This window comes from Cygnus atratus, chromosome 7 (genome assembly GCF_013377495.2).
Source record: "Cygnus atratus isolate AKBS03 ecotype Queensland, Australia chromosome 7, CAtr_DNAZoo_HiC_assembly, whole genome shotgun sequence".
In the NCBI taxonomy this organism is placed as follows: domain Eukaryota; kingdom Metazoa; phylum Chordata; class Aves; order Anseriformes; family Anatidae; genus Cygnus; species Cygnus atratus.
The window spans coordinates 17,360,293-17,386,057 of NC_066368.1; the positions used below are offsets into that span (position 1 = coordinate 17,360,293).

Here is a 25,765-nt window from a genome sequence, read left to right on the forward strand (position 1 = left end):
TGATCTAATATTTTAGTTCATTCAGATGTCAAAAACACTATTCAAATATTGTACATTGCATTGCAAAGACAAATATCAAATGGAACTACAACTTCTAAAAACATTACTTCTAGGAATATTCTAGAGTTTTTTAGACTTTATGCCTCTCTGGTTGTGAACAGGAAAAGAATGATTTCTCCCTAGGGCATTTGGTTCTGTGTGTGTTTGTGTGCATGTATATGTATTTGTGTGTTTGTATATTTACCAAATGCTAGAGAAAGCATCAACTTCCCTGTGAGCAGTGTTTTCCTTACTCTAAATGTTAGTGACTCACCATTGAGAAGGGCTCATCTGGCATCCCATGTGCCGCTTTGCTTGGAGTTTTAAGATAGAAGGGTGAAGCTGTGTTAGGAAAGCCTGAATAACACGATTGTGTTGAATAATGTAGTTGCAAAGGAGGTTCCCATAACAGCACTGCACAGAGTGATGTGAGTATTTTATTGGGAATAGATTGGAAGTGAGATAGAGCTCAGCTGGCTCTAATATATGCATGATGCAGAAAAGCCTCTTCCTGTCCCCCAGGCAGTTGTCCCCAGAGGAGAGGGGGCAGTCTGTTCTGGCTCAGTGTATCTGGCTCTTGCAGAAGTGATGGTGTGCCAGCCATAGACACAACTGCTTGAAGCACGATAATCTGCATTTTGCATAGGAGAAGTATTTTTTGTTGTTGTTCATGAATGTATTTGCTGAAAATGATTTTGCTTGTAGAGATGTTAGTTTTCAGTAAAATATTTAATTGTAATATAGATAACTTTTTTTTTTTAGCGATGAGCATTCTGTAAAAAAAACAGCAATAAAAAGCACAGGGCTGACAATAGATAGGTTAGCTTATCTTTCCCTCCTTCCTTTTTTTGCTTTCTTCAATGGTTTTCTAAAAAGTAAGTAAATTCGTCTAATATCACTAAACAAGATGGCCTGGCACATTTGCATTCTGACTATCCTCATGGAAGGTGTTCACTAGAAATTATTTTCAGACCTTCTACTTAAAAAACTAACAATAACAAACTAACAAACAAAAACCCAAACAACAACAACAAACCATCCCAAAGCAAAAACAGCAAAGAAGCTGCAGATGTTGTGCCCTTAAGCTGTCATATTAACAACCTAGAATAAATTGCCATGTTACTTTCCAACTGCTTTTGCAGGTAGAAATATGGAAAGGTTTGTCTCCCTCTGGACATTAAGAATCCCTCCTAATATTAAAAACCCCTTTCTGCAGATACCATATGTTCCATAAAATACCGTGAATTTTCAAGCTTTATGGTATTTCTCCTAAGAACTTAAATGCTTTCTGCATTTTCCCACTAGGAAATGCAGTTAGCCAGGGACTGTAGCTTCTGTGGACTGTTTACTCTTCAGAGATTGCTCGTTCCAGCTCTTTTTCTGGATCACTGGGCTTTCATTAGCTCTGCAATGCTCGTCTTCTGCTTTGATGATATGAGTCTATGGTTTCTACATGCTCACACTGTTCAATTGCATTGTAGGTTCTCTTACAAGGCTGTAGAAGTGTAGAATTAGACTGCTGGGATGGTGACGATGGGATGCCTATCATTTATCATGGGCACACTCTTACTACTAAGATCTCTTTTAAGGTATGCTAGTAATTGCATATAAAAATAAAACAAAACAAAAATCTGTACTTTTTTCTCTAATGAGGTAAAAAAAAAATGTCTACAGGAAATACAAATCCTAATAGGCTAAATCCTAATAGGATATAAACTATGTACTACATCAGACACAAACTCCTTAATTGTAAACATGGTTTTCAAATTAGTTTTTGTAGCAAATGTATGTAATTTTCTGTGTGTTTTTTTGTGTCAACATAACTATAAGTAGCTGTTATCAGTTCTGTTGTAACAAGATGCTAGACTGATCTGGAGGGTCTTATTATGGAAGCATACAGTGGATTCTTCTTAGAGGGGAAAACAAATGCCCCCTTTTCTCCCCTTTTAACTGAAGTAAGTTGACTGAATGCTGGAAACTAATCATGTTCTTTCAATGACATTTCATTCTCGTAGGAAGTAGTTGAAGCTATTGATCGCAACGCATTTATCACCTCTGACATGCCAATTATCATATCCATAGAAAACCACTGTTCATTACCTCAGCAGCGCAAGATGGCTGAAATTTTCAAGGTAGACCATAAATTGTGGTAAATTATTCTAAGCACAAGCCTTAGGATTCTTTCATAATATATTACATTCTTGATATTTCAGAATGTATTTGGAGATAAGCTGGTAACAAAGTTTTTATTTGAGAGTGACTTTTCTGATGACCCCATGCTTCCTTCACCTGGCCAACTGAAAAGAAAAATCCTGCTTAAAAACAAGAAGCTCAAAGCCCATCAAACACCAGTGGATATATTGAAACAAAAGGTACAGTTCTTTCTTAGTAGGAAGCAGTGAGACCTAACTATAGCTAGAAGTAATTCATTTGTATTTTAAGTTTATACTGTGCAATTACCTAATGCATTATCATGCTTGGAAGACTCAGAGAGGATTACAACACTTGCAAATAAGTAGACAGCATCACAAAATTTTAGTGTATTTTATTTTTATAATACCTCATGATACTATGATTAGCACCAAATGTTCTATGTGATGAAAATAAATGAAGTTTCACTCTGAGGCTATATATAACATGCTGTTCATGCATGCTCATGAGAAATAGTGAGATGCATCATGTGTGTATATGTATAGAATACTCAAGTATACTCATATACATGTATATATATGTATGTATATAAATAGTATGTTGTAATTTTTGATAGAACTTGGCTTTATTTCTTTTTTCATATTCAAGCCAGGCAATTATTTCCTTTTTTTCTTCCCTTGTGGTGGGGGATGCTGTTTTTCAGATAGATTGCAATTGGATTGATTCATTGCAAACTAATTGCTTTTACCCCAAATGTAAATACAGTTTAAAATAACAAATCTTAGGAGGCAAAAAAGGGATTTTTTCTTGAATTTTAGGGCTTTTACTCACAGAAAATCTTTAGACTGGCATGCTTGTATCAGAATAAGTAAATCACACTGATTGTACCAGTATATGGATGTTCTTCATTCTTTAAAAAAGTTTTAAACTGATTCTAAAACAGCATACCTCAGACTGGGAAAAGGCAGTCTTGTTCTGAATAACATGCAAAATGGACATTTCCCCATAATTAATCAGGATTCATATATTTGTGTTTTTCTACCAATACATGTTTTCTTTGTATTGAAGCCCTTAGAATGGTATGTTGGTTTGATCTTGACAATCTTACTTATTCCTCACTATATGTATTCAGTACTTTCATATAAACAAAATAAGATTCAAATACTGAAGAAAAGACTTTTGCTTTTTAAAAATACTTTCCAGTAATTTAATAAGTGTTTCTGATGTGTTAGGCTCACCAGCTGGCGCATATGCAAGCACAGGCTAGCAATGGTGCTAGCAACCCTACAACTACGAATGAAGAGGAAGAAGATGAAGAGGATGAATATGACTATGACTATGAATCTCTTTCTGATGGTAACAATATGTATTTATTTACTACAGTATTTTTGTTAGAGAACTATAGCAATAAGACATGCACATATCATTCTAGTTCAGGAACAATATAGGTAAGTTGATCTTACCTTGTGATATGTACTAAATGTCCTCAGTGGCACTTTGATGCAGTAGTGAAAATAATTTGAACATATAGAGAACGTGAGTGTGAGTTTAATTCCAACCATCAGATGTTTTAACTGTGCAATGTATGCTGAATTTTAGTCTTTATGGATTATTTTTATGTTCATTATGAAAAAAATATTATCTTCATAGTGTACTTTATCTACATTCACCTGTATTGTCTTTTCGAAGGAGTCGAGACACTTGAAAGTTCAAGGTTCGCTACAGGCTTAGTCCTTGCATCTGCCTGACTGCCATTAATCTAAGACGCAGATTCTTCAAAACCCTCTGTGGCTGCTTTCTAATCCCAGAAACCCCTGAAATACCTATTTTAGTTCCATTTTCAGTGTCAGCTGTTTGCTTCATGCATAAAGGTAGAGAAGCTACTGTATCTGGGCTTGTTCAAGTGAACAGGGAATAACAGTTTATGAGTATTTGTTTTTTGTTGGTAATTTTCAGGTAATATATTAATGTAGATCAGTGCATATGAACAATCATAGAATCACAGAATGGTTTAGGTTGGAAGGGACCTTGAAGATCATTCAATTACAACCCCCCTGCCATGGACACAGAGGGACACCTCTGTGGCTTTTGAGACCAGGTTGCTCAAAGCCCCATCCAGCCTAGCCTTAAACACTTCCAGGGATGGGGCATCCACAGCTTCTCTGGGCAACCTGTGCCCAGTGCATCACCACCCTCTGAGTAAAGAATTTCCTCCTAACATCTAACATAAATATCCCCTCTTTTAGTTTAAAACTATTCCCCCTTGTCCTGTCACTATCTGCCTGTGTAAAAAGTCACTCTCCATCTTTTTCTAAGCCCCCTTTAAGTACTGAAAGGCTGCAATGAGGTCTCCCCGGAGCCTTCTCTTCTTCAGGTTAAACATCCCCAGCTCTCTCAACCTGTCTTCATAGGGGAGGTGCTCCAGTCCTCTGATCATCCTCCTGGCCCTCCTCTGGGCCTGCTCTAACAGGTCCTTCTTGTGCTGGGGTCCCCAAACCTGTATGCAATACTCAAGTGGGGCCTCAATGATACAATAGTGATGCTGCAAGTAATATCATGCTCTTTGGGAAGTTAAATGCTGCAACATTGTTAAATAATTCCAGATATGATTCACAAAACTGACCAAATGGACAAAAATTTATAGATGTGCTTCAGTGTAGACAAATATAAGGTAATACATAAGGTAATATATAAATATAAGTGGGAAAGAAAAACAAAAGCTTGCTATGTGATTTGAAATTCTACACTGGCCATAACTACTTGGGAGATCTTGTAGTGATTGAAAGTTCCCTGAAGTCCTCAGCTTGGTGTATGGTGGCAGCCATAATAGCCAATAAAATATTGGTGATCATCAGGAAGCGTACTGAAAACAAAACACCTTTTTGCTTCTGTATAAAACCTTGGTTTGCCACAACTTGAGTTCTGTGTCCAGTTCTTGCCTACAGATCTTGAGAAGGTTATCTTGGAGTAAGTCAGAGGAATGGCAACCAAGAAAGTAAAGAGAATGGGGCAGTGGCCTTGAAGGAGTCTGAAAAGGCTGGAATTCTTCATGTGATAGAGAAGAGAACTGAGGGTTGATTTGGAGAATATGAATGACGGAGTAGTGGATAAAAGGGAGTACAAAACTGTTACTCATGAGGTCTAGGAGGCTCTCAGTAAAACAAGTAGATCGGTCTAAAAGGGGTAAAATAAAGTATTTTTTTTAAAGTGCAGCCGGTAGTAAACATCTGGAATTTTCTGCCACATGAAATTGTAGTGAGACAAACAGTATCAGCAGGGCCAAATATGGATTGGACAAATTTATGGACAGAATTATAAGTAAAAGTTATAAGTAGAAATGTACAGTCCAACATCCCTAATATTCAGCAATTGTGGATGTTGGGGTGGTCCAAGGGAAACAGACTATACATAGTGCTCTCTTTAAACAGCATCTCCTGTTTCCACTGTCTGAAACAGAATATCAAGCTATTGGTCTGATGCAGTTGGGTATGTTCTCCTAGCTAAACAGTAAAATACTTTACTTATTGAACCATTAAGTCTTATACATACCTATTTAAGTTCTAGATGTCATGTTCAAAGTTGTGATGCTTGAGCATATCTTGCAGCACAGTCAGTCACTTTACTTGCTTCTGTGTCAATGATTTTAAAAAATTATCAAAAATTAATGAACGCAAGATCTGACTGTTGCTGCCTGCAGGATTCATGCTAATTATTCATGCTAATAGAAAAATTACAGTTTAATTCTGGTGCTACCTGCAGTTATGTTTTGCTAGAAAGTAGGCCTAGCTGCCTATCTGAGTATTCTTCTTGTGTGGGGCAGGGTAGAGAGAGCATAGCTGAAAATTGCTGTGAAAAACTTGGATGTTTGTTAACACGTTTGCAAGGAAAATATTGCAAGCCAACCGCAGTAAGTAATGTTTGAGCAATGTTCTAGTTAAGAGAAGATTTGAAAAATCTGAACCTAGCAAGGAACATTCACAGCGTGCAAAATATGAAGGAATCTGAGGCATGATCTACTGCCTTATTAGAATTATTATTCTTTGGGATCTTTATTTATGTTGATATTTTGACAAAACTAATCTAAATAGTCTGTAAACCTTCTAAAAGATTTTCAGTTTTATATTTCTCACTGATCCTTTAGGTTTGTGTAAAGCTAATAGTTTTACAACTGACACTTAATTTTCATTTCTCTGGCTGTAAATCTTAATTTCCTTTACTCTTATTCCCTCTCTGACTTCGTTTCCCTGTAGCTGATGTCCTTAATGCTTCTCCTGCTCCTAACAGCCAGGAAGGTAAAGGCCATTTGGTTGAGCATTTTAACTGCATGAAATCAGCACTGCATCTCCAGCCTGTTAAAAATGACCATGTGAAAATATGGTTTCTACTTCATATTAAAAATGTAATCAGATACTTTTATATTGCATTGTTAACTGGTCAGGAACTGTTAGAAGGCTGCATGTGTGACACTGGTTATGCAAAGAAAGAATATGGTCAAAGCATCAGGAATATCAGGAATAAAATCAAACCATTCCTTTTGTGACAGTTACAGTATATTGATCCAGAAAGACTAATTACTCGGTGTATTATTCTCTGATAAATATGCAGCTATGAAGATGAATTGCTATAGATGTGAAAAAATATTTGTGCATGGTGAATGTAAGGAGGAGAAAGCCAAAACATGCTGTTCAAAGACACATTATACATATTTGATGTGGTTACTTGTTTGGACCAGCAATTCTTTGTTGTTGTGGGGTATCAGTTGTTTTCAGATAGCAAGCTTGAAGAAGAAATTTTAATTCATTAAATTATTTTTTTTTAAGCATCTTCTGAGCACAAAAGGATGGGCTTTTAAAAAGCGCAACATATTAACCAAAGCTGAGCATTAAAATTTTTAAGTAGAAAATTACTACTAAAAGAGAATGCTTTGACCAGTAAATGCATTACTCTAGCATCTGATTATTCAGATAAAATTCATGGCATTATCCACAGATACTGTTAAATCAACTTAAATTTCCAGGTAAAATTGTTTGGCTTTATGTTTATTAAAATTCCATTAATTTTTAGATAACATTCTTGAAGACCGACCTGAGAATAAATTATCAAGTGACAAGCTGCAGTTTGAATATAATGAAGAGACTGCCAAAAGAATAAAGAAGGCTGATTGTGCTACTTACAGTAATAAAGGAAAGGTAGTTCTGCTTTTTTCCCCCCTTCCTTCTCAGCCCCACTTTGATATATAATCAACTTTAACGGGATTTGTACAGCTTAGATAATTGAGATATCAGATGGTAAATGCACTTTAATGAAGACAAATAGTAGAAGGCATGGAAACACAGCAGAGAAAATAAATTAAATAGAATAAACATTCAACATACCATTCAAGTAAAGTGTTTAGAGGTTATTGGATGTATAGGTCATTTGGCTCAAAATTTAGCTGTTGGTGCTGTCAATAACTGTCAATAAAGGACTCAATTGAAGCTAAATTCTGAAGGTTATTGAGATATCTGTTTTCTACTGACATTGACAGAACTGAAAATTTCATCTGAATATTCAGTGTCTTTGTGTTTCTAAATAATATAAAATGTTCTACTATGATATCAAATAGCCACATTACTATTTATTAGCCAAACCACTGCATTGCTGTAGTTGTAGTTTCTCCTGAAAACAGATTTTTTTTTTCTAAACGTGCAGAAATGACTCTGATTGAGGCTTTTGCACACTGTCCCAGTGTCAGTGACAGGAATTGATGCATAAACCAGAGATCTGTTAGGTGAAGACAGCCAACTATGTAGAAAGAATGAGATAAAAGATTTTAAGGACATAAGTAAGATGTGCCAGAGTACTTCCATATGCAGTAATTTTATTGTTGTATGTTACTGGAATTGTCACTTAGGTTTACGATATGGAACTGGGTGAAGAATTCTACCTTCCACAAAATAAGAAGGAAAGCAGACAGATAGCCCCAGAGCTATCAGATCTCGTCATTTACTGTCAAGCTGTAAAGTTCCCAGGTAAGTACCTCTCTGTTTTACTGTATTAAACTTTCTAATTCTTTGAGATACTATGTTTATGTTTTGAATTGCTTAGCACAAGCTTTTTTAAATTTAAGTAGTTGAGGATATTTTTTTCTTGATGATTTGGTAATCTACAAAATAATAGCTTCTAGCTGAGAAATTACATACTTAAATCCATCACGAGAAGATATATTGCTTGCCATATTAAAATGTTTACAAAATGGAAATTTCCCAGTCTTCGCAATTTAGACAACTGCTTCATTACGGCATGACAGATGAAAGAAAGCCTTATCCTAAGAGCTCTGAATTTCCATGTAAAGAGGTACTAAATTAGGAAGGAAAATACTCTTTAAAACCTTGCATGAAGAGCTTGTCACGTTCTTTAAGTGATCTCAGTTTAGTATTTTTCACTTTTACCTACAATCTGCATTTTCTGTCCTTTCCTAAGTGGATAGGAAGGGAGCCATTTGTTGGGGTATTGCAGAAAGCTCAAACCTTCTGAAGTTCCTTAGATTTTCTGACCACTGGGCTGAAGAAGCCAGTGGGGATAGCTCCAGGAAGAAGGAAGACAAAGCAGCCTTTTCATGGGGTGGGTGAGAACAGCTGACTGTGCACTCACACACACATCCCCAAACACACACACACTACCTGGAAAGGGTTAAGGAAATAAGAGTGTCTTATTTTATAGGGTAGGAAAAATAATGTTTGCAAAGCAGAAGGAGAGGGAGTAACTGAAGAGATCACTGATAGTTACTTGTACAGTACTGAAACATGACGTTGTGTGTGTTTTGGCTCATGCTTTGTACATAAATACTTTTAAATTGAGATTTTATTGTTTATTGAAGTATTTAATGTTTTGAATGAAAAATCTACATTTTAATGGAATGATTCTCTGTGGAAAAGTTAGCAATTCTGCCAAATCATGATGTTATACAAATAGAACTATAATCAGGTTAGAGAAGCTAGCCAAACATAAAATAGTGTCAAATAGGCAAGATAAACATGCTGAAAAATGGAGAGACATTCTTTTATTATCTTTTATAACTTTAAGAATTGTAGGTGTTACTTGTAACAATAATGACTTCTAAAAATTCAAATTTGATACGCTTTAATGAAGTCTACAATGAGATATCTTTCAAATAAAATATTTTCTTTTAAAGAATGATATTCAAGATTAAACAGAGATAATTTACATTTTTCCGAGTATTTTGACACACAAAGAAGTTATGGTGATCTGTGATAACTTTAAAATATATCAGGTTTTTAACGTAAGTTCAGTTAGAAACAGAAATATTTGCTCTCTATATCACATTTTTTCTTGCTTTAAAGGGCACATGAATAGACCACTTGAGAAAAAAAATGAGTTCTGTTCACAGATGAACACATGAAGCTACAGGAATTAGTTTTCCAACAAACTCGTGTATGTTTCCCCCTTTGAGACAAATACTACCTTCTCTGCAACACATGTAGACATCAAAGACCACCATGCTACTGATTTGATTCTTCTGCTCAGCTGGAGGTCACAGACATAGTGAATTTCCTTCCTCAGCTCAGAAAATGCAGGACTTTTGGAGATAGTGAGGGCAGGATCATTGTCTCAGTGGCTGACCAACAGTGTGAATACTTTATTTGTCCTGTCACCATATACTTCTATTCTGTGTTTACAACTGTCCATGTCTCTGAGCGTTATTATTTGTGACTATAAAATGAGACAAGGACCATTATGTTCACTAAGCCTAGTCTACTGAGTAACATGGACTTCCCAAAGTGCTCCCTCGTTGAAACAGACTTCATGTGGAGAAAAAACATTTCTTGTTTATACAACCTCTGGTAAGGAGGAACCCACCACTGCTCTTGGTGTTTCAGTGGTATTTGACCTTTATGGTCCTTATTTAACTTCAATTTCAGTCTGTCATGTATCAATGTGCCATTATCTAAGAGAATTAGATAATGTTCTTAATGTCTTTTGGGGTCACCCAAAATGAGGGCAGTGAAGTATACCTGAGCACAGTATTGCTATAACTCATTTGCACATGGCTTGTTGGCTTGGTGCTGAGGATTCCTATACAATGTGTAGAGAAAGTACGTGAAAACAGGATCCACACAACCAAGTGCAATGAGCAGAGAGTCACGTAAGGTAACCATCATAAAATTCAGATACCATCTCCACTGTATCAGACTATCTGCCAGTATGGTATCAATTTTGAAGAAATTAAGGTGAACATAAAAAATGGCACTGTACTGTAAAGTACTGTAAATTATTTTCAGGGTCTGCAAACCTGCAGACTAACTGGCTGCTCATCAGAAACACGTGGCGAGATAGTGACAATTATAGTTTGACCTGTTACTTTGGCATGGTTAGAATAAGAAGGGCAAGGGAGTTTGCCATCCTCTGGATTAAAACTCCAAAAGCAGTAGAGTAATATGCTTATGTCTAACAAGAGAGGCTGGTACTAAATTCTGTAACCTGAAGGATATAGCATAGGGGTTGTAGGGAGATACGAAACATTTGCTCTGTTATCGTGGTGGTATGATGGAATCTAAGTCAGTCCTGCTTTGACCAGGGGATTGAACCAGATGATTTCCAGGTCCTCTCCAACCTCCATTATGCTCTGAATTTATGATTCTATGAATAGGTGATGCTATACTTGGGAGCCCACTTTAAATTGGAGTGAAAAATGGAGCTTACTTCTGGGAGAAGGCCTGTCACTTGCAAAGCATGCCCATGGGAAAGACTGAAAGAAAACTCCAAGCTGCAGCTTACCCTGTGGCCATCACATACAGTTCATTTAACCTTGATGTTTTGCATTGCAGTCTCTGGTGATTTATGAGGTTAGTCTGTTTCCTCAGTGACAGTCTCCACAACAGGATTTTGAAACCTGGATCTTGTGTGCCAAATCCGTTTGATCCATTGAAAACTGGGATTAAATTATTCTGGAAGGACATAGTGCATAACTCCTCTTTCTTCTAGTCACTTCGTATTCCTTGATCTCAGCTTCTACCATCTTCTATTGTTTATGTGTATGCTTTGGCCCAAAGTGATAGTAAGTCTCCAGCACTGAAAACATTTATGCACATACTAAATTTTACTAATCCAAAGCAGTTCCATTGAAGCTATCAGCATAGTTTTATGAAGTACATGTAGACGTGCCATAAAGATTGAGACCTGAAAATTTACAGCTGTGGGCTTGACTTCAATAGAACAGAGATCAGTGTATCCTCTTTGTGATTTATATTTGTAGAAGAAATATAGGTATAAAGCCAGACGGTCTTTAGGCAGGTGTGAATTGATGGGAGTACATGAGGATCATTTTCTGAGTCACAGTTAGACATATAACAGTGTACTTTGTTATATTTTATATAAAAGTACATCATGGGTCTCTAAGAGCATCCCTCACCTCTTTGCTGTGTGTGTTAGAATGAGTATCACACGTTTTGACTTAGATTTTAACTTTGGTCTGCCATGAGCTCTCTCAAAGTCAACAGAAATAAACTGACCTTAAAGGGAATGAAGTCTGTTTATTTCACAGGGATTTAGATCACGATTTTAATGATTATTTTGTTGGAATGTGTATACTTGAATAATAGCTATAGTAGAGCTTTCCAGCTCCACTTCTAGCATGTATTGGCCACTACATGCTTAATGGATTTCACATACCTACCATATTTCTCATCAGTGAAATACAAATAATTATTAAGATGACTCTCAAAACACCTCGAGGTTAAACTGTTTAACCATCAGGCCTTTGGGGTTTTCCATTGCATTATGTCTTTAAATCATATTTTTGCATTTATTTAATTGTGTAGCTACTGTATCCTAGATGAATACCATGATATTCAGTACTGTACAGATTTTTTGCTTCTGTAGAAAGGATATTTTTTGAAATTACTCATAGGATGAATATATTGGGACTGTTATTGCAGATTTTTTTTAGTATTAATTAGGACCATTTGACAATTTGAGGCACTCACAACTTTCTGAAGCCAAAAAGTAAAATGGAGAAGTTATATCACAGAGATACAGGTGTATATCTATCTGTATTGCTTCATATACGTTATATAAACATTATATATACAAATATATATATTATATGCTTATATAATATATAAAGGCATGTATGTATTAAGGATGTTAAAATTAAATTATGGAGGAAAATACACTCCTTGCCCTGTTTACTATATAAGAGGAGTATTCATGCCTCAAAAAATAATGTAAAATGGGATGGAAAATGTCGTGCCCTCTTGGTCATGTTTTTTGGCTCATTTATTTTACATTTATGGGAACAGGCTTGTCAACCCTAAACCCATCTGGCTCTAGCAGAGGAAAAGAAAGAAAAAGCAGGAAGTCCATTTTTGGCAACAATCCTGGCAGACTAAGCCCTGGGGAGTCAGCTACTCTTGCCAAAGCATCTGGAAAAGGTAAAGTTAGCATCTTCTTTCATCAGTCACGTGGAATGACTTTGTACCAGACCAAGTTGTTAAAGATCATATACTTCACAACGTGCAAGATATTGAACTCTGGAATGTTTTTTTGTTAGCACAGCAGCTATTACAGTAACACTATTATAGCAAGTGTTGAGTGTATAGTAGTGGAATGTTAGAACAGGATTAATTGGTCGGGAAAATAAGACCCTAATTTATAAACGATTCAAAACCAACATATATTTTAAGTACTCTATCTTCAAGTTTGTATTTTAAGAGATACGAATGAATATTTTTGAAGTACAAATGGAAGGCAGGACTATTGGGCTGGATCCCAAAAAGGATTTTTAGCGTCTGATGTAGGACTTAGTTACCTAAAATTCAGCCAAGTCCAAACGTGTAATTGTGCAAACTCCTGTGTTCCCCCTTAGAAATATTTAGACTCCACAGGTGAACTCCAATTTGTGAACTTGGGAATTGTACTTCTGCATATGAACAGATGTAAAGAAACACAAAGGAAAGTATAGAAAAGGTCCTGGAGCAGGGATTGAGCCCAGATGGCCTGCCTTTCAATTGAATGCTGTAGATGGAAAGTTACAGAGCTGTACCCTTTCTTGTGCTCATTTTCTGGCCCAAAGAACATTGCATTTCTTTCAGCTCAAGTGCCTGGCTGTAGCAGACAGGTTAGGTTCCCTCCAAGAAACCAGTGACCTACAAACAAAGAACTCTAGTGCCTAATTCTTAAGGTTATAAGTATTTTGCTAGACTTGTCACCTAACTCTTAGGGCACTGTATAAACTGCCTGTTAGGAGACTTACCAGATGGCTTTCAATCTTGCCTCCCTTCCTAATGTAAAACGTATAAATGAGAAGAATGGCATAGTGTCTCCCAGAAGACCCTACAGCTGGGTAAGTATGTGATAGTTAGGGATGCAAATCCTACAGAGGCCAACCCTACAACCCCGTGTTTGGACTTCAGTGCTCTAAGTATTAAATCACAGTATCGTTCCAATATTTAAACGTTGTTTCCTCTCGTAGATTGTTCTTACTGTACAGGAAGCAATGTGACATTTATACTCAATGGTATCATTTTCCAGGATTATCTTTTTCTACTATTTCCAAAGTATACGCAGACAGCTCACTAGAAAACATTGAATTCTTGGAGTCTCTGCATCTGCAGCTGTGACTTGAGGGTATTGTTAATTTTCCAGGTCCTTTTGATGTGATGCGGCAGACATGGGAAGACCCTTGCTCTCCTTACAATTCTCCAGCTTCTCTCAGTGCTATCATAAGGACGCCCAAATGCTATCATATCTCCTCCCTGAACGAGAACGCTGCCAAGCGGCTGTGCCGGCGGTACTCCCAGAAGCTGATCCAGCACACTACCTGTCAGCTCCTCAGGACATACCCTGCTGCCACACGCATCGACTCCTCCAATCCCCATCCACTCATCTTCTGGCTCCACGGTGTACAGCTCGTGGCTCTTAACTACCAAACAGACGGTATGGGTACTGGAACACACAACTTTTTATATATTTTAAATGTGAATTAGGTCCTTGGAGTATGAAACTGCATTTGACCTTCAAGGTATCTGTCTGTGCTCCCCAATACAAGCAGCTTCATACAATGGCAATCTAATTCTTAAGAGCAGCAATTCAGGAGCTTTATGCTAATGCAAACATCATCTGATACCACAGAAATGTTGGGACCAGCAACAACTTCAGTTTTTATTCTATTGCTGAACACTTTTTTTTCCCCTCAATATAAGTGGCTGTTGTCCCCTTATGATAACTTCAAGTATAAAAAGGTAACTCAAGTACAAAAAGTATATATTATGTATATATTCTGATAGTTTCAAGTATAAAAAGGTAACAGTTCAGTAACTGTTTTTATTAGAAGTGCTGGATGCTGGTTTAATGTTGGTCAGAACATTTTTTTTCTATCCTATGTTGTATTCCCACACCTTTTCAAAGGTGGATCTGTTAGGTTGCCTACAAAGCTAAACAGATGATGCTTTTTCATTATGTAGTTCATGGCAATTATCTAGATACTTCTCAGAGAATGGGTTTAGGCGGGTCCTACAGTTGGATAAAGACATCAGAAAGGGATAGAAGAGAATGAACTATTCTTAGAGTTTTGTATAACTTACAATTGGACAGATTGGGTACATAAACTATAGCTTTCTCTGAAAACCAAACAGGATTTGATAGTACTAAAATTGGAAAAAAATATATATATATAAATATTTAAAACGTGCTGTCTTCACTGTTACTGTTTTTCCACTGTACCATTGCTATGTGTCAGTTTTGGCTGCCTTACTTTCACAGATCTTCCTCTGCAACTTAATGCAGCAATGTTTGAGGCTAATGGTGGCTGTGGATATGTTTTGAAACCTCCTGTTCTGTGGGATAAAAATTGCTCAATGTACCAGCAATTTTGTCCGTTAGAAAGAGATCTTGATAATAAGGAGCCAGCTATATATTCTTTAACAGTAAGTACATTAAAAGGGAATTTCATACAGCTGAATAGATTGAAATAGGCAGCGTTTAACTACAGTCTTAAACCAGCGTTACAGTCATGCTTCTGTGTGAAAAGACAGAAGCTTTAATTGCTGCGTTTACTTCTGAAGGCCAATATATGTAAAAGAAATTGGAGGGGGAAGCAGCAAATGATCACCTTTATTTTATTTTATTGGCTGTTTTGTATCCATAGTTACTTTCACTGTTTCCTTCACAATGTTTGTCAAAATCCAGTCCTGACGACATTTTCTCTGGGACTACACAACTGTATAGAAGTACACTTGTGCCTGGATGTTTCACATTTGTGAACACTTGAGAAGCGGCACAGAAAGTCACTGTGAAAAGCTGTACTGAATATTAAAAAAATATTTTCAAAGAAGTTATATAATCCCATATATCATTCACGGATTTATGGCAAAAAGTGCTGTTCCAAGAAGCCAGTCCCTTCCAGGAAATGTTTCATAAAACTGAGGTTCATAAGAATCAAGTCTCGCAGCCACAGTAATTGCAAACCTGATTCTTCTGCTGTGTATATCAAAGCAAGCCAGAGGTCAGTGCCATTACCCAGAGTAACTGAGAAGAAAATTTGATCCCTTTTGACTATGTTACTGGGACATTCTTTCTGGATTAACTTTCAAATGCCTTGAATGGTTACACTCACGATATATAGTATATTTTTTTCAGAGGAAAGATACCACAGCAAGGGCATGTGGGGTTTAAGCAGTGCTGCTTCTGGAATTACTGCCCTGGAAATTATGAAAGTAGGGGAGCACTGTAATTAAATCAGTGTGGTAGCAAACTACTTAGGGATGTGATAAAAGCAAAGTTTAGCTCAGAACTGTGACAGAAAAGAATGACTCAACTAATTCGTGTCTCTGTGTACTCCTCGGCTTCAGATCGTGTCTGGACAGAACGTGTGCCCTAGCAATAGCACAGGAAGTCCGTGCATCGAAATCGATGTGCTCGGGATGCCTCTGGATAGCTGCCATTTCCGGACCAAACCCATTCATCGCAACACTCTGAACCCAATGTGGAACGAACAGTTTCTTTTCCGGGTTCACTTTGAAGATTTGGTCTTTCTTCGATTTGCAGTTGTCGAAAACAACAGCTCAGCTGTAACGGCTCAAAGAATCATTCCACTGAAAGCTCTAAAAAGAGGTAACACAGTTTGCAGTAACACCTTATACCAAAATGGCCCAGCAGATTCCTGGACTGAATCCTGCCGGAGGGATATTTTCAATCAGCTGGTTGCCTTCTTCTGAAGGATTCAGGGAACAAATACCAGGCAACATACTTCACCTTCGCAGTGTGATGCTGGTCTAATACTCACTAGGAGCTGGAGGATACCCAGTGACTTGTGAGAAGCCCCAGATTTGAGACGGACCGTGTGCTGTTGGGGGGCGTGTGCTGATCTCAAGCTGTGGTTGTGAGAGCTGAGGCTGTGTTCAGCTCAAGACTTGCTGCTCCCTTGGGAAGACCAGAGTGGTGTCACTCCACTACTTCCTTTTGCCCAAGAAATTCCTATAACTAGTCATCATCAGGGCAGAGGAAAATTGTACTTCTGGCAGCAGTGGCAGTAGGAGAGGTGAAAGAAAGGTGAACAAAGATTAGAGAAAGACTAAGAAGCAGCAGTAGTTCTACAACACCGGGAGAGGGAGTTTCCATAATGCCAGCAGCTCTTGAGCAGAATGGTAAAAAATAGTTTCAGGTTTACTTTATGCCACTGCAATACAACAAAACAGTCCTAGCATATGAGAAGATCTGGCAATATATGTACATTTCCTAGGGAGACTGTGTCCTTGTTTCATTCATATTCTAATATTTAGCTATTTCATGTATGAATATACTGAATATTACAGCAAGATAAGGATAGACAGCTATATGAGCCACTCAGCAATTCAAAGCATTTGGTTTATGCTATTTTGCAGACAAGAGCGGTAATGCAGTATTTTTCCAGTGTTTTTAATGCTATAGATATAGAAAATTCTAGCTTTAAATACAGCAAATCTGAGATTTCCATTTCCAAGCCTTGTGTCCTAGTATGTGGCAAAGTACTTACAAAATTTTTTTTTTCTTTTTAGGCTATAGACATGTCCAGCTCCATAACCTGCACAACGAGGCATTAGAAATTTCTAGCTTATTCATAAACAGTCGGAGGATGGAGGAAAGTCCTTCTGGAAACACTGCATCTATGGTAATTATTATTTATTTTTTTTTTGTAAATGCCATGTATTTTTAAATTAATGACTGCTATGGTCTGGAGACTTTTAGAATCAGACTGTTCAAAGATTTTAGCCCTTAAACTTGCACATTTTTCAGAAGTTCCTGAATGCCTAATTCTTCTGGGCTTCAGTGGTAGTAAGTTTATCCCACTGAAACTGTGGGAGGGTGAAGATTTTCCAAGGCTGGCTTACAGTATATTTGGGTATAGCACAAGAAGAACACCTGTGCTGCAGAATGAGTGTGGTTGAGCAGTAAGGTTCACAGATGATTCCTTTATGCATGGATCATAAGCAATGCATTCTGGACAAATTAAAAAAACAAAAATGCAAACTACCAACTACTGTTTCCCTTGGCATAATGAGACTAAAATTGTAATCTGTTACAGTAAAGGGTGGAATCTGTATTTGCACAAATACATACTTATACGTGTGTATATGTTCAAATGTTAACGTTAAACATAAAACTTTATGTTTATATGTACAAATATGCACATATGTATACATAAATGCACGTGTATGTATGCAAATGTGATTTTATATATATATTAAGAAAGCCCTTAATATTAGGTTATCCGGGTCACTTGTGTTGCAGTGTTTTTAAGTGCGTACGTCGTCATTTTGCTTATTGCTGGAGTGTTAGGTTTTATAGCAGGTGTTATCTTCCTGCAAATATGTGCCAAACACCTAGCTCAGTGAATCAATAGGGAAGAAAGGAAGAACAGAAATGGTTTTGGGGAAAAAAGCTTTATAGCTTTTCATCCAGTCATTCATATTTCGAATTCAAATAGTCTGAGTTCACCTACAATGTTTCAACAAGTGAGTGATGGAGGTGTACCGGTTGTTCAGTGGCAGTTTATGTACCCTCACTGTAGAACTTCCTTTTTCTTCTTTCTCTTCAAGGTAGGGTGGCATGTTTTGTTTTTATGTTGCCGTTTTTTTTTCCTTTAAACTCCTTGATCTGTAGTGTAAGAACCATGTATTAGCTAGATAGCTTTGCTCTGTTAAATTCCTTACAATTTGTGTACAGTTTCTCTTAATGCAACCTAAAAATCATATGCCTGTGTAAAAACAATCAGTAACCTGTTGAATATTGTCTGAACAGTTGTTTAGCTCAGGTGAAAGGAAAGCCTCTGTGCCTTACAAAGTGACAATTCATGGAATTCCAGGCCCGGAGCCTTTCACTGTTTTTAACATAAGTGGGGGGACCACAGCTGCACAGCTTCTTCAGCAGGTAAGCTGCCCACTGTATTGCATGCTCTGATTGCAAGAATCCAGGATAACTTCGTTCTCAACATGCATCTCCCTGCATGTCTCACATGAAGAATTGTTGTAGTTCATTCAGCACAGTAAGTTGTTTTAGAAATGTATTACTATGGGATTAATTGCATTGCGAACTCAGAATATCTGTGATTTTTTTTTTTTTCCAAATCTTGGCTTCAGACAATCAGTTTGTAAACTCAGAACATATTCCCTATTAGTATTTTAATGTTTGGGCATCTGAGAAAAATAATCTTTCTGACTGACAGAGTCAGTGGGCTGTCCTTAGAACAAGGGCAAACTTTTCTGTGCATGTCTTTGAACTTGAGCATCTTAGGAATACAGAGTAAAAGTTAGAGGGCTAAGTTCATGAGTAGGAAAACCAGTTAACTCAACAGGGATTGTTATTCCAGCAGTGGGAAAAGACTGTACTGTCCTGAGATTATGAATAAATTGTCTGGCCAGCCAAACAGAACAGAAGTAAGCTTAAATAGTACTGCCTTGTCTGGAATAGTTGAACTGCCTGGCTAGTCTAAAGAGAACAGTACATTACCCCCGAGTAAAATATCTGAATAATAAATAGCACATCAGAAATCTTGCCTACACTATCAGAATAGTTACTGATTCTTAAAGCTTCTTTATTCATATTCATTTATAAGTACTGATTATACAGTGTTTATATTTAGCATTCTAATTGCTGTGTGTTTATTGTGGTCTGTCTTAGCTCTTGGCTACCACAAAAGGCACCGAATCATGTGCTGCAGACTATTTTCTGATGGAAGAGAAAAGTTTTATATCTAAAGAAAAGAGTGAATGCAGAAAACCTCCGTTCCAGAGAGTAATTGGTTCTGAAGAAGGGCTAGTGCAGCTTTTGAACAGCTGGTTCCCAGAAGAAGGATACGTTGGAAGAATTATCTTTAAAACCCGAGAGGAAGTAAGTCTGTTTTAGATTAATTGTTATTTACAAAGGTAGCTAAAAATAGCTGTTAGAACCAGGAAACAAAAGCGCATGGTGTTTGTTTCACTACTTGGCAAGTAATGTCAATGCTGTGTACACCACTTACAAACAGACATACCGCTGAGGGAGCACAACTGGACTTCATGCACCTGTCAGTAAGTGTACCTGCGCAGCACTAAGCTCTAATGTCAGCTATATGGTGTTTAATCACTGACTCAAAACTGCAATACCACTAGCTTACTGTTTTGACTGATGATAATTCTAATTTAATGTAAATAAAGATTTTGACATTATAGGAAATGAATATAAAGAATGATAATAGGATCATAGATAGCAGAACTCCAGACTACACTTATCAATCAGTTTAGATGTCAGCAACTTTTTCATTCAGAAAAAAATTAGAAAGGATTTTACTATTAAAGAACTTTAAAAATCTCAGTAGATTTTAATTTTTTTCAATGATAGTCTAAAATAATGAAATAGGTGATTTCTTTAAATTTGAAATAGGAAGATGGAGAGATTACTTTAGTTTAAACTATTGGCAAAACATCTACAGCTTGCATATATGCTAGTGCCCAGGCTTGTGAGAAACAAAAAGTAGGAGAAAGACACTTAACGATCTAATTTTCAAAGGTATTTCATTTGGCTAGCTCTGCATGTAATGTAATTGCTTCGTCTGAACACGGTGAATTATGTACACATATGTTTGTATACACAGAGTTTACATACACAAATGACAGAGACAGTATTTACATGAAAAGTCTTCAGGCATCCTTTAGAATGAAAAAATATGCACAGCTATATTATAAATTTTATACGATAAAGTGTTTTCAACTCTGCTTATTTTAAGACCTTTTGCTAAATCTTTGGTTGGCAAATTACTATTCTATTACACAAGTCAGTATTTTGTTTTCCTTTGTTTCTAATGTTTAGAGCCAAAATTACAAAGAAGACATTTGTTTGTACAAATAGTAGCTTACTTACTTAATTCAGTTGACCGCGACACTTACTTTTTAAGTATATTCACCCACAAATGTGTCACTGCTTGAACTCCAGTCTTTCAGAAAACACAGGTTAAAATCTGTGTTAGCATGGATGAAAATTATGCTGTGGTTTTGGCCTGTGATGCTAGTACCTCAAAGCATTAGCTGTACCTTTCAGCTCTTCTGCAGAGAGCAGTGAACTCATTTTTACGTAATGCAGTCCTAAGCACTACTTGCCTACTATGAAAAGTACTTCAGACACCGATTTTAGAAACACAGCTATTAATTATGAGCAATATTGACTTGTCAAAACTGGTTTTATATAGAAGACTTTCACTTAATGAAATAGAGCCAGGGCAACAGCACAGTCTCTGATTTTCATGTAATGAAAACTTTTTGTGACCACCAGCTATTAATTACACTTTGAAGTAGTTGAATTTGGCTTTTTTTTTTCCTCTAGAATTTAAATGAGAGAAATGTCTTTCAAGAAGCAAAGGAAGATGTAGCCATCACCTCTGAGGATGACAGTTTCTTTGTTCAGGTACACGATGTCTCCCCAGAGCAACCACGCACCGTCATCAAAGCTCCCCGCTTTAGCACAGCTCAGGATGTCATACAGCAGGTAAACAGCATGCCACTTCCATTAACAGGTTCTGTAGTGTGTAGGCTGATTTCATGCAAGAGAGGTGGGTTTTGTTCTCGTCACTAGCTGAGGAATCTGTCTAGTAAACTGCATCTGAAGTAATGCCTCCTTTTTCTTTTCCTTCTTTTTCTTTCTGCTTTTAAACAGACTCTTTGTAAAGCAAAATACTCCTACAGCATTCTGAGCAATCCAAATCCAAGCGATTATGTCCTCTTGGAAGAGGTGACAAAAGAGCCAGCAAACAAAAAGTCCTCAACATCTAAACCATCTCAGAGAATTCTCTCTGACCAAGAGTGTGTGTTTCAGGCCCAAAGCAAGTGGAAGGGAGCAGGAAAATTTATCCTTAAACTCAAAGAACAGGTTCAGGTAAAAGATCAAATACTTTGCTGTAGGTTTTATAGATGGTACATGATCAGCTCAATGGGAACATACTTTCCATAGGAGGGAGACACTGAATGGTCAAATGAGATTTTAACTTACTTTGTTTCTTGAGGCTTGTTTCCAGACTTCTGTCAGTTCTACAGTTTGCAGGTTTTGGGGTGTCATTTGTTTTTTTTTTCCCCCAAACTAATTGCATCACCACAAGACATACGGCTGCAAAAAAAAAAAAAAAAAAAAAAGAGTTAAGAGGTGCTGCATTTAAAAACTCTAACAATTGTTTTAAGTCTGAATATAGTATGATTTTTTTTAACAAAGCAGAGCCTCTTGCTGCTATGCTTTCAGGGCCATGCTGCCACCTCTTGTACTTGTATGACTGGCTAGTATGAGGGACTCAGTACTCCCGCTTCACATCTTTATCAATATTTATTCAAGCCTAAGATCAAGAGGTACACAATATCTTGCAGGAGATGCCTTAAATCTTTACAGGACTGGCATGAGGCTGGGTGGAAGTGGCTGAGCAGAGAATAGACTGCTATAGACAGCAAAAAAGCTGTATCAGTTGTATGTAACTGTATCAGTTACATCCAGCAACATTATTCTTTTTTCTTTTTTTCTTTTTTTTTCCCCCCATAGTAAGACAGACAGAACTATTAGAAGGGACAGAACTTAAAAACTACTGAAATGCAGTCCCTTTTTCTCCTGCCCAATGGAAAAGCTGTCCTGTTGCTTTACCTTGGGCTTTGGAAAATGGAAGGACTGACATGATTGGGAAAAGGAACTGCAGTCTCCTTCCCAGCATATGCCACCCGTCCATGGCAGTTGCTGCTTTAAAGTAAATGTGTCATAAGCATAGATTTTATACAAGTTTATACCGAATTTGCAACATATTCTTAGTCTTTGACAACACATAATTTTCAATTAATCTAGTCAGAACAATCAGAACAATGCCATTGGCTATGAAAGCACAGCCTCATTGAATTTCAAAAGGGATGCCTGCTTAGAAAAATGTTGTAAGTTTTTGTGTTAAATTCTGTTTTTCATAGCTAAGAGTCTACTAAACTATTTCTGTCATCTGTTTTTTGTTTGTTTGTTTGTTTACAGGCAGCACGAGATGACAAAAGAAAAGGCATTTCCTTTACCAGTGAACTCAAGAAGTTAACCAAGTCAAGTAAGCAGTATCGGGGACTTGTATCACCACCTCTGCAAGTCTTGCCAGACAGTCCACAGAATAAAGACGAACGGTCTGCATGCAGTTTGACTTTTAGCGACGTTATGGAATAGTAACCTCCAGTGCCTACAGCATGGTCTGTTCAGGTATGAGATATAATTGCTCAAAGTTAGACTCAATTTAGTACGTAAATTACAAAGTATTTTTTTCAAAGTTGCAGTTGGTTAAACCACAGAAAGGCCACCGGAGACTGACAGAACCCTAAAAACCTTACTCATTGGTGTGCACAGGCACAAAAAGATCAGTAAAATCTCCAGTTATTTACTAGGGCATTAGATACAGTGAATCAGAATGGTGTGAAGACTGGAGTTTCACTCACCTTCTTTGCCCATTTATAAAACAAAACTAGAATGCTGCATACAGCTTGATTTTACAGTATGCATTTTAATCAACTAGCTGTGCTTAATTATCACTGTCCTGTTATTCTTTTGCTGCTGGCCAAAGTAAACAAAAATATCCAGTAGAGATTTTGTTGTTAGTTGTTACATTACATGCATATAATAAAATCATTCAGATTGATGAGCTCCATTTTAGCTAAAACAGGTTTATAGTGGTAATGTCGCGCTCTCTGCAAAATTTTTGCCAGAAATGTTTGAACATTTTTACTGTCCTTTCTGTAGCTCTCCAATTTCTTCTTGCTTGACTTAAATAACCAATGAAAGGCACAACATAATACCGTACCGTTTATATAAAGACAGTACATCTAACTCGCCCACTCGTTTACATTAACCAGATATTTGCATAGTGCTACTACAGCATTGAGCTCTCACCAGAGAAGCTACAGCTCATTGTAAATGAAGAATAAATCTGTTGAGTGTCGATAATCCCATCTCACATAAAGTAAATTTAAGGAGATTGTATTTCTTTTTCACTTGCTTACACTTAGCTATTGAAACATTTTTGACATGCACTGTCATGCTATTGCTAAATCATCATACTAACAAAATTCAAATAATATGTTCATTTGCAAAATACTTCAACTATGAATGGACACGTTTGCTGTCTTCTTTCTAGGTGACTAAGGCGACCCTAAGTCATCACAACAAACTGAATTCAAGAAAAGCAAAGTAAATTATGGATAAATCCCAATCACATTCCCTCTTCTTCAGCATTTGTTCTTTCATTTTTCTGAAAACTGGAATTTACAACACTGAATCCTTCTGCAGTGCCCTTGACGAAATCTGCTGTGGTCTGAACAGGTCAGCAATTGTTTGGCCTGTGCTTTAGATGCTTAATCCTGGCAGTGCTGCTGGATTAACATCCAGAATTTGGGAATGCTAAATGGGATGCTAGATTGGAAAGCTGCCTGTCAGCTATGGGAAGATTCCCCTCTTCCCCTGTATCTTCACATCTGCAGATTCTTGATAGGCAGATGGAGAATTTTTCTTGGACTATATGTTGTAAACAAACATGTCATTACCCTCTCTCCCCACTTTTAAACGAAATATTATTTTAGCTAGTTGCCTTCAGGGAAAATGAAGGCAGAGAACCAGAGTGGTCTCTTGTGTGTATTATATTAAAATAATGCACTTTTACATAAAGATTCCTGTTAAACACTGTGTTTAGTGATTGTAAAGAGATTTAAATATGCTGTAACTTCCTTGGCTTATCAGTTTAACTTCGGTGAATATACACAAAATGCTCAAGTTATTTATGGTTTATCTACTTTAACAAAGTAATGTACAATAGCTAAATACACCTAACTGATAGTGATACTTTGACAAGGAACAACGTTTTCTTCTTATAAATTCTAGTTTTCCAGGCCTGTGTTTAAAGAAAGAATATTTATTATCATGTTCCAAAGTATGTGTCATTGTGTAATATATTTATCATATACTACCTTTTTAGAAACTGCAGAATTTCACCCCTCTCTGTCTTTAGAGGAAAAAAATGTTTGAACTTTCATGCTTGTTTCTTTTCAACACAAGAATTTTAATACCCAAAACTGACCAAACTCAAACAATATACTGAAAAATGTAATTAACACTTCAAAATTATGAATTCAAAATACACTTTTCCATACAGTAAGGAAATGTCTATAGTTGTTTTTTACTTGCCTGTTAAACCCAGAGAGTGTAACCTCGTTCACTATAACTCCTGCCATTTTTGTTTACATAGAAACACTGCTATAAAGTTTAATGTTTGCTGAATTCACCTTTTGGTATTTAAGTTAGTTATGGTTGTCGTTTTTTTTTTTTTTTTTTCTCTCTGGGAGTTCTTAATGTGCTTAAATAGTTAAAATAATCCATACTAAGTTAAAGGGGCACAAATGAAAAAACTGCTGAAATCACCCATCCCTTTGATTTCCCATATGAAGTTTATCTGTCGTGAATAAATTGCTCTGCATGTTTTGTCTCCCTACAGCAACCCCTGAACCACGTTGAGTTAGTTGGTATGACTAAATTAAGAAATCCATGCATAGAGAGACTGGTTCATGCAATCAGAGCTTGCACACCAACTTTAGCACTCAAGCATAAAAAAACTGCTGCTCCTCAGAGAGAAGCTGCATCAGGAAAAGGATAAAACTGCAGTGCAACTGAACAGTGCAACTAAAATGATGTTTACTTTTGATAGTACAAGGATGGAAGGGAAAGAAGTTACAGGTGGTATACCTGAGACAACAACCTCCACCCCCCCATAATTAGAAAATAAACCAAAAGAAAGCAGAGTCATTAACTTCATTAACTGACTTATAAACAAGCAGACAGAACCTACATTCTCTCACCAGATTCTTTTGAAGTCTGACTATACACAACAGAGAATTCCTATAAATTAGCCATTACCAAAGCAACAAGTGCCCCCTGGAGGTCATTCCCAACTTTCAGGAAAAACAGCCACAGACTTGGTCAAATTTCCCTGTAGCGCATCCTCCCAGAAGCCACACACTTCCCACTCCTCATCCTCAGTACTGATGTAGCAAACCAGCAAACTGCATTTCAGCAATCATTA

The 25,765-nt window shown here is 36.9% G+C and overlaps 1 protein-coding gene across 1 annotated transcript in view; it reads left to right on the top strand.

Moving 5' to 3' along the window:
- The window catches only part of PLCE1 (phospholipase C epsilon 1), a 141,061-nt gene extending 116,249 nt beyond the window's left edge, over nt 1-24,812 (top strand). Inside the window, exons 17-33 of the mRNA XM_035554342.2 lie at nt 1,521-1,628; nt 2,055-2,171; nt 2,253-2,411; nt 3,423-3,546; nt 7,255-7,379; nt 8,084-8,201; nt 12,492-12,623; nt 13,837-14,127; nt 14,953-15,116; nt 16,041-16,302; nt 17,226-17,338; nt 18,469-18,597; nt 19,348-19,557; nt 21,025-21,186; nt 21,355-21,573; nt 22,690-22,902; nt 23,831-24,812. Of these exons, the coding sequence (XP_035410235.1) occupies nt 1,521-1,628; nt 2,055-2,171; nt 2,253-2,411; nt 3,423-3,546; nt 7,255-7,379; nt 8,084-8,201; nt 12,492-12,623; nt 13,837-14,127; nt 14,953-15,116; nt 16,041-16,302; nt 17,226-17,338; nt 18,469-18,597; nt 19,348-19,557; nt 21,025-21,186; nt 21,355-21,573; nt 22,690-22,869 (2,613 nt within the window). The 3' untranslated portion in view covers nt 22,870-22,902; nt 23,831-24,812. The remainder of the gene's footprint in view (nt 1-1,520; nt 1,629-2,054; nt 2,172-2,252; nt 2,412-3,422; nt 3,547-7,254; nt 7,380-8,083; nt 8,202-12,491; nt 12,624-13,836; nt 14,128-14,952; nt 15,117-16,040; nt 16,303-17,225; nt 17,339-18,468; nt 18,598-19,347; nt 19,558-21,024; nt 21,187-21,354; nt 21,574-22,689; nt 22,903-23,830) is intronic.
- Nucleotides 24,813-25,765: the final 953 nt, after the last annotated feature.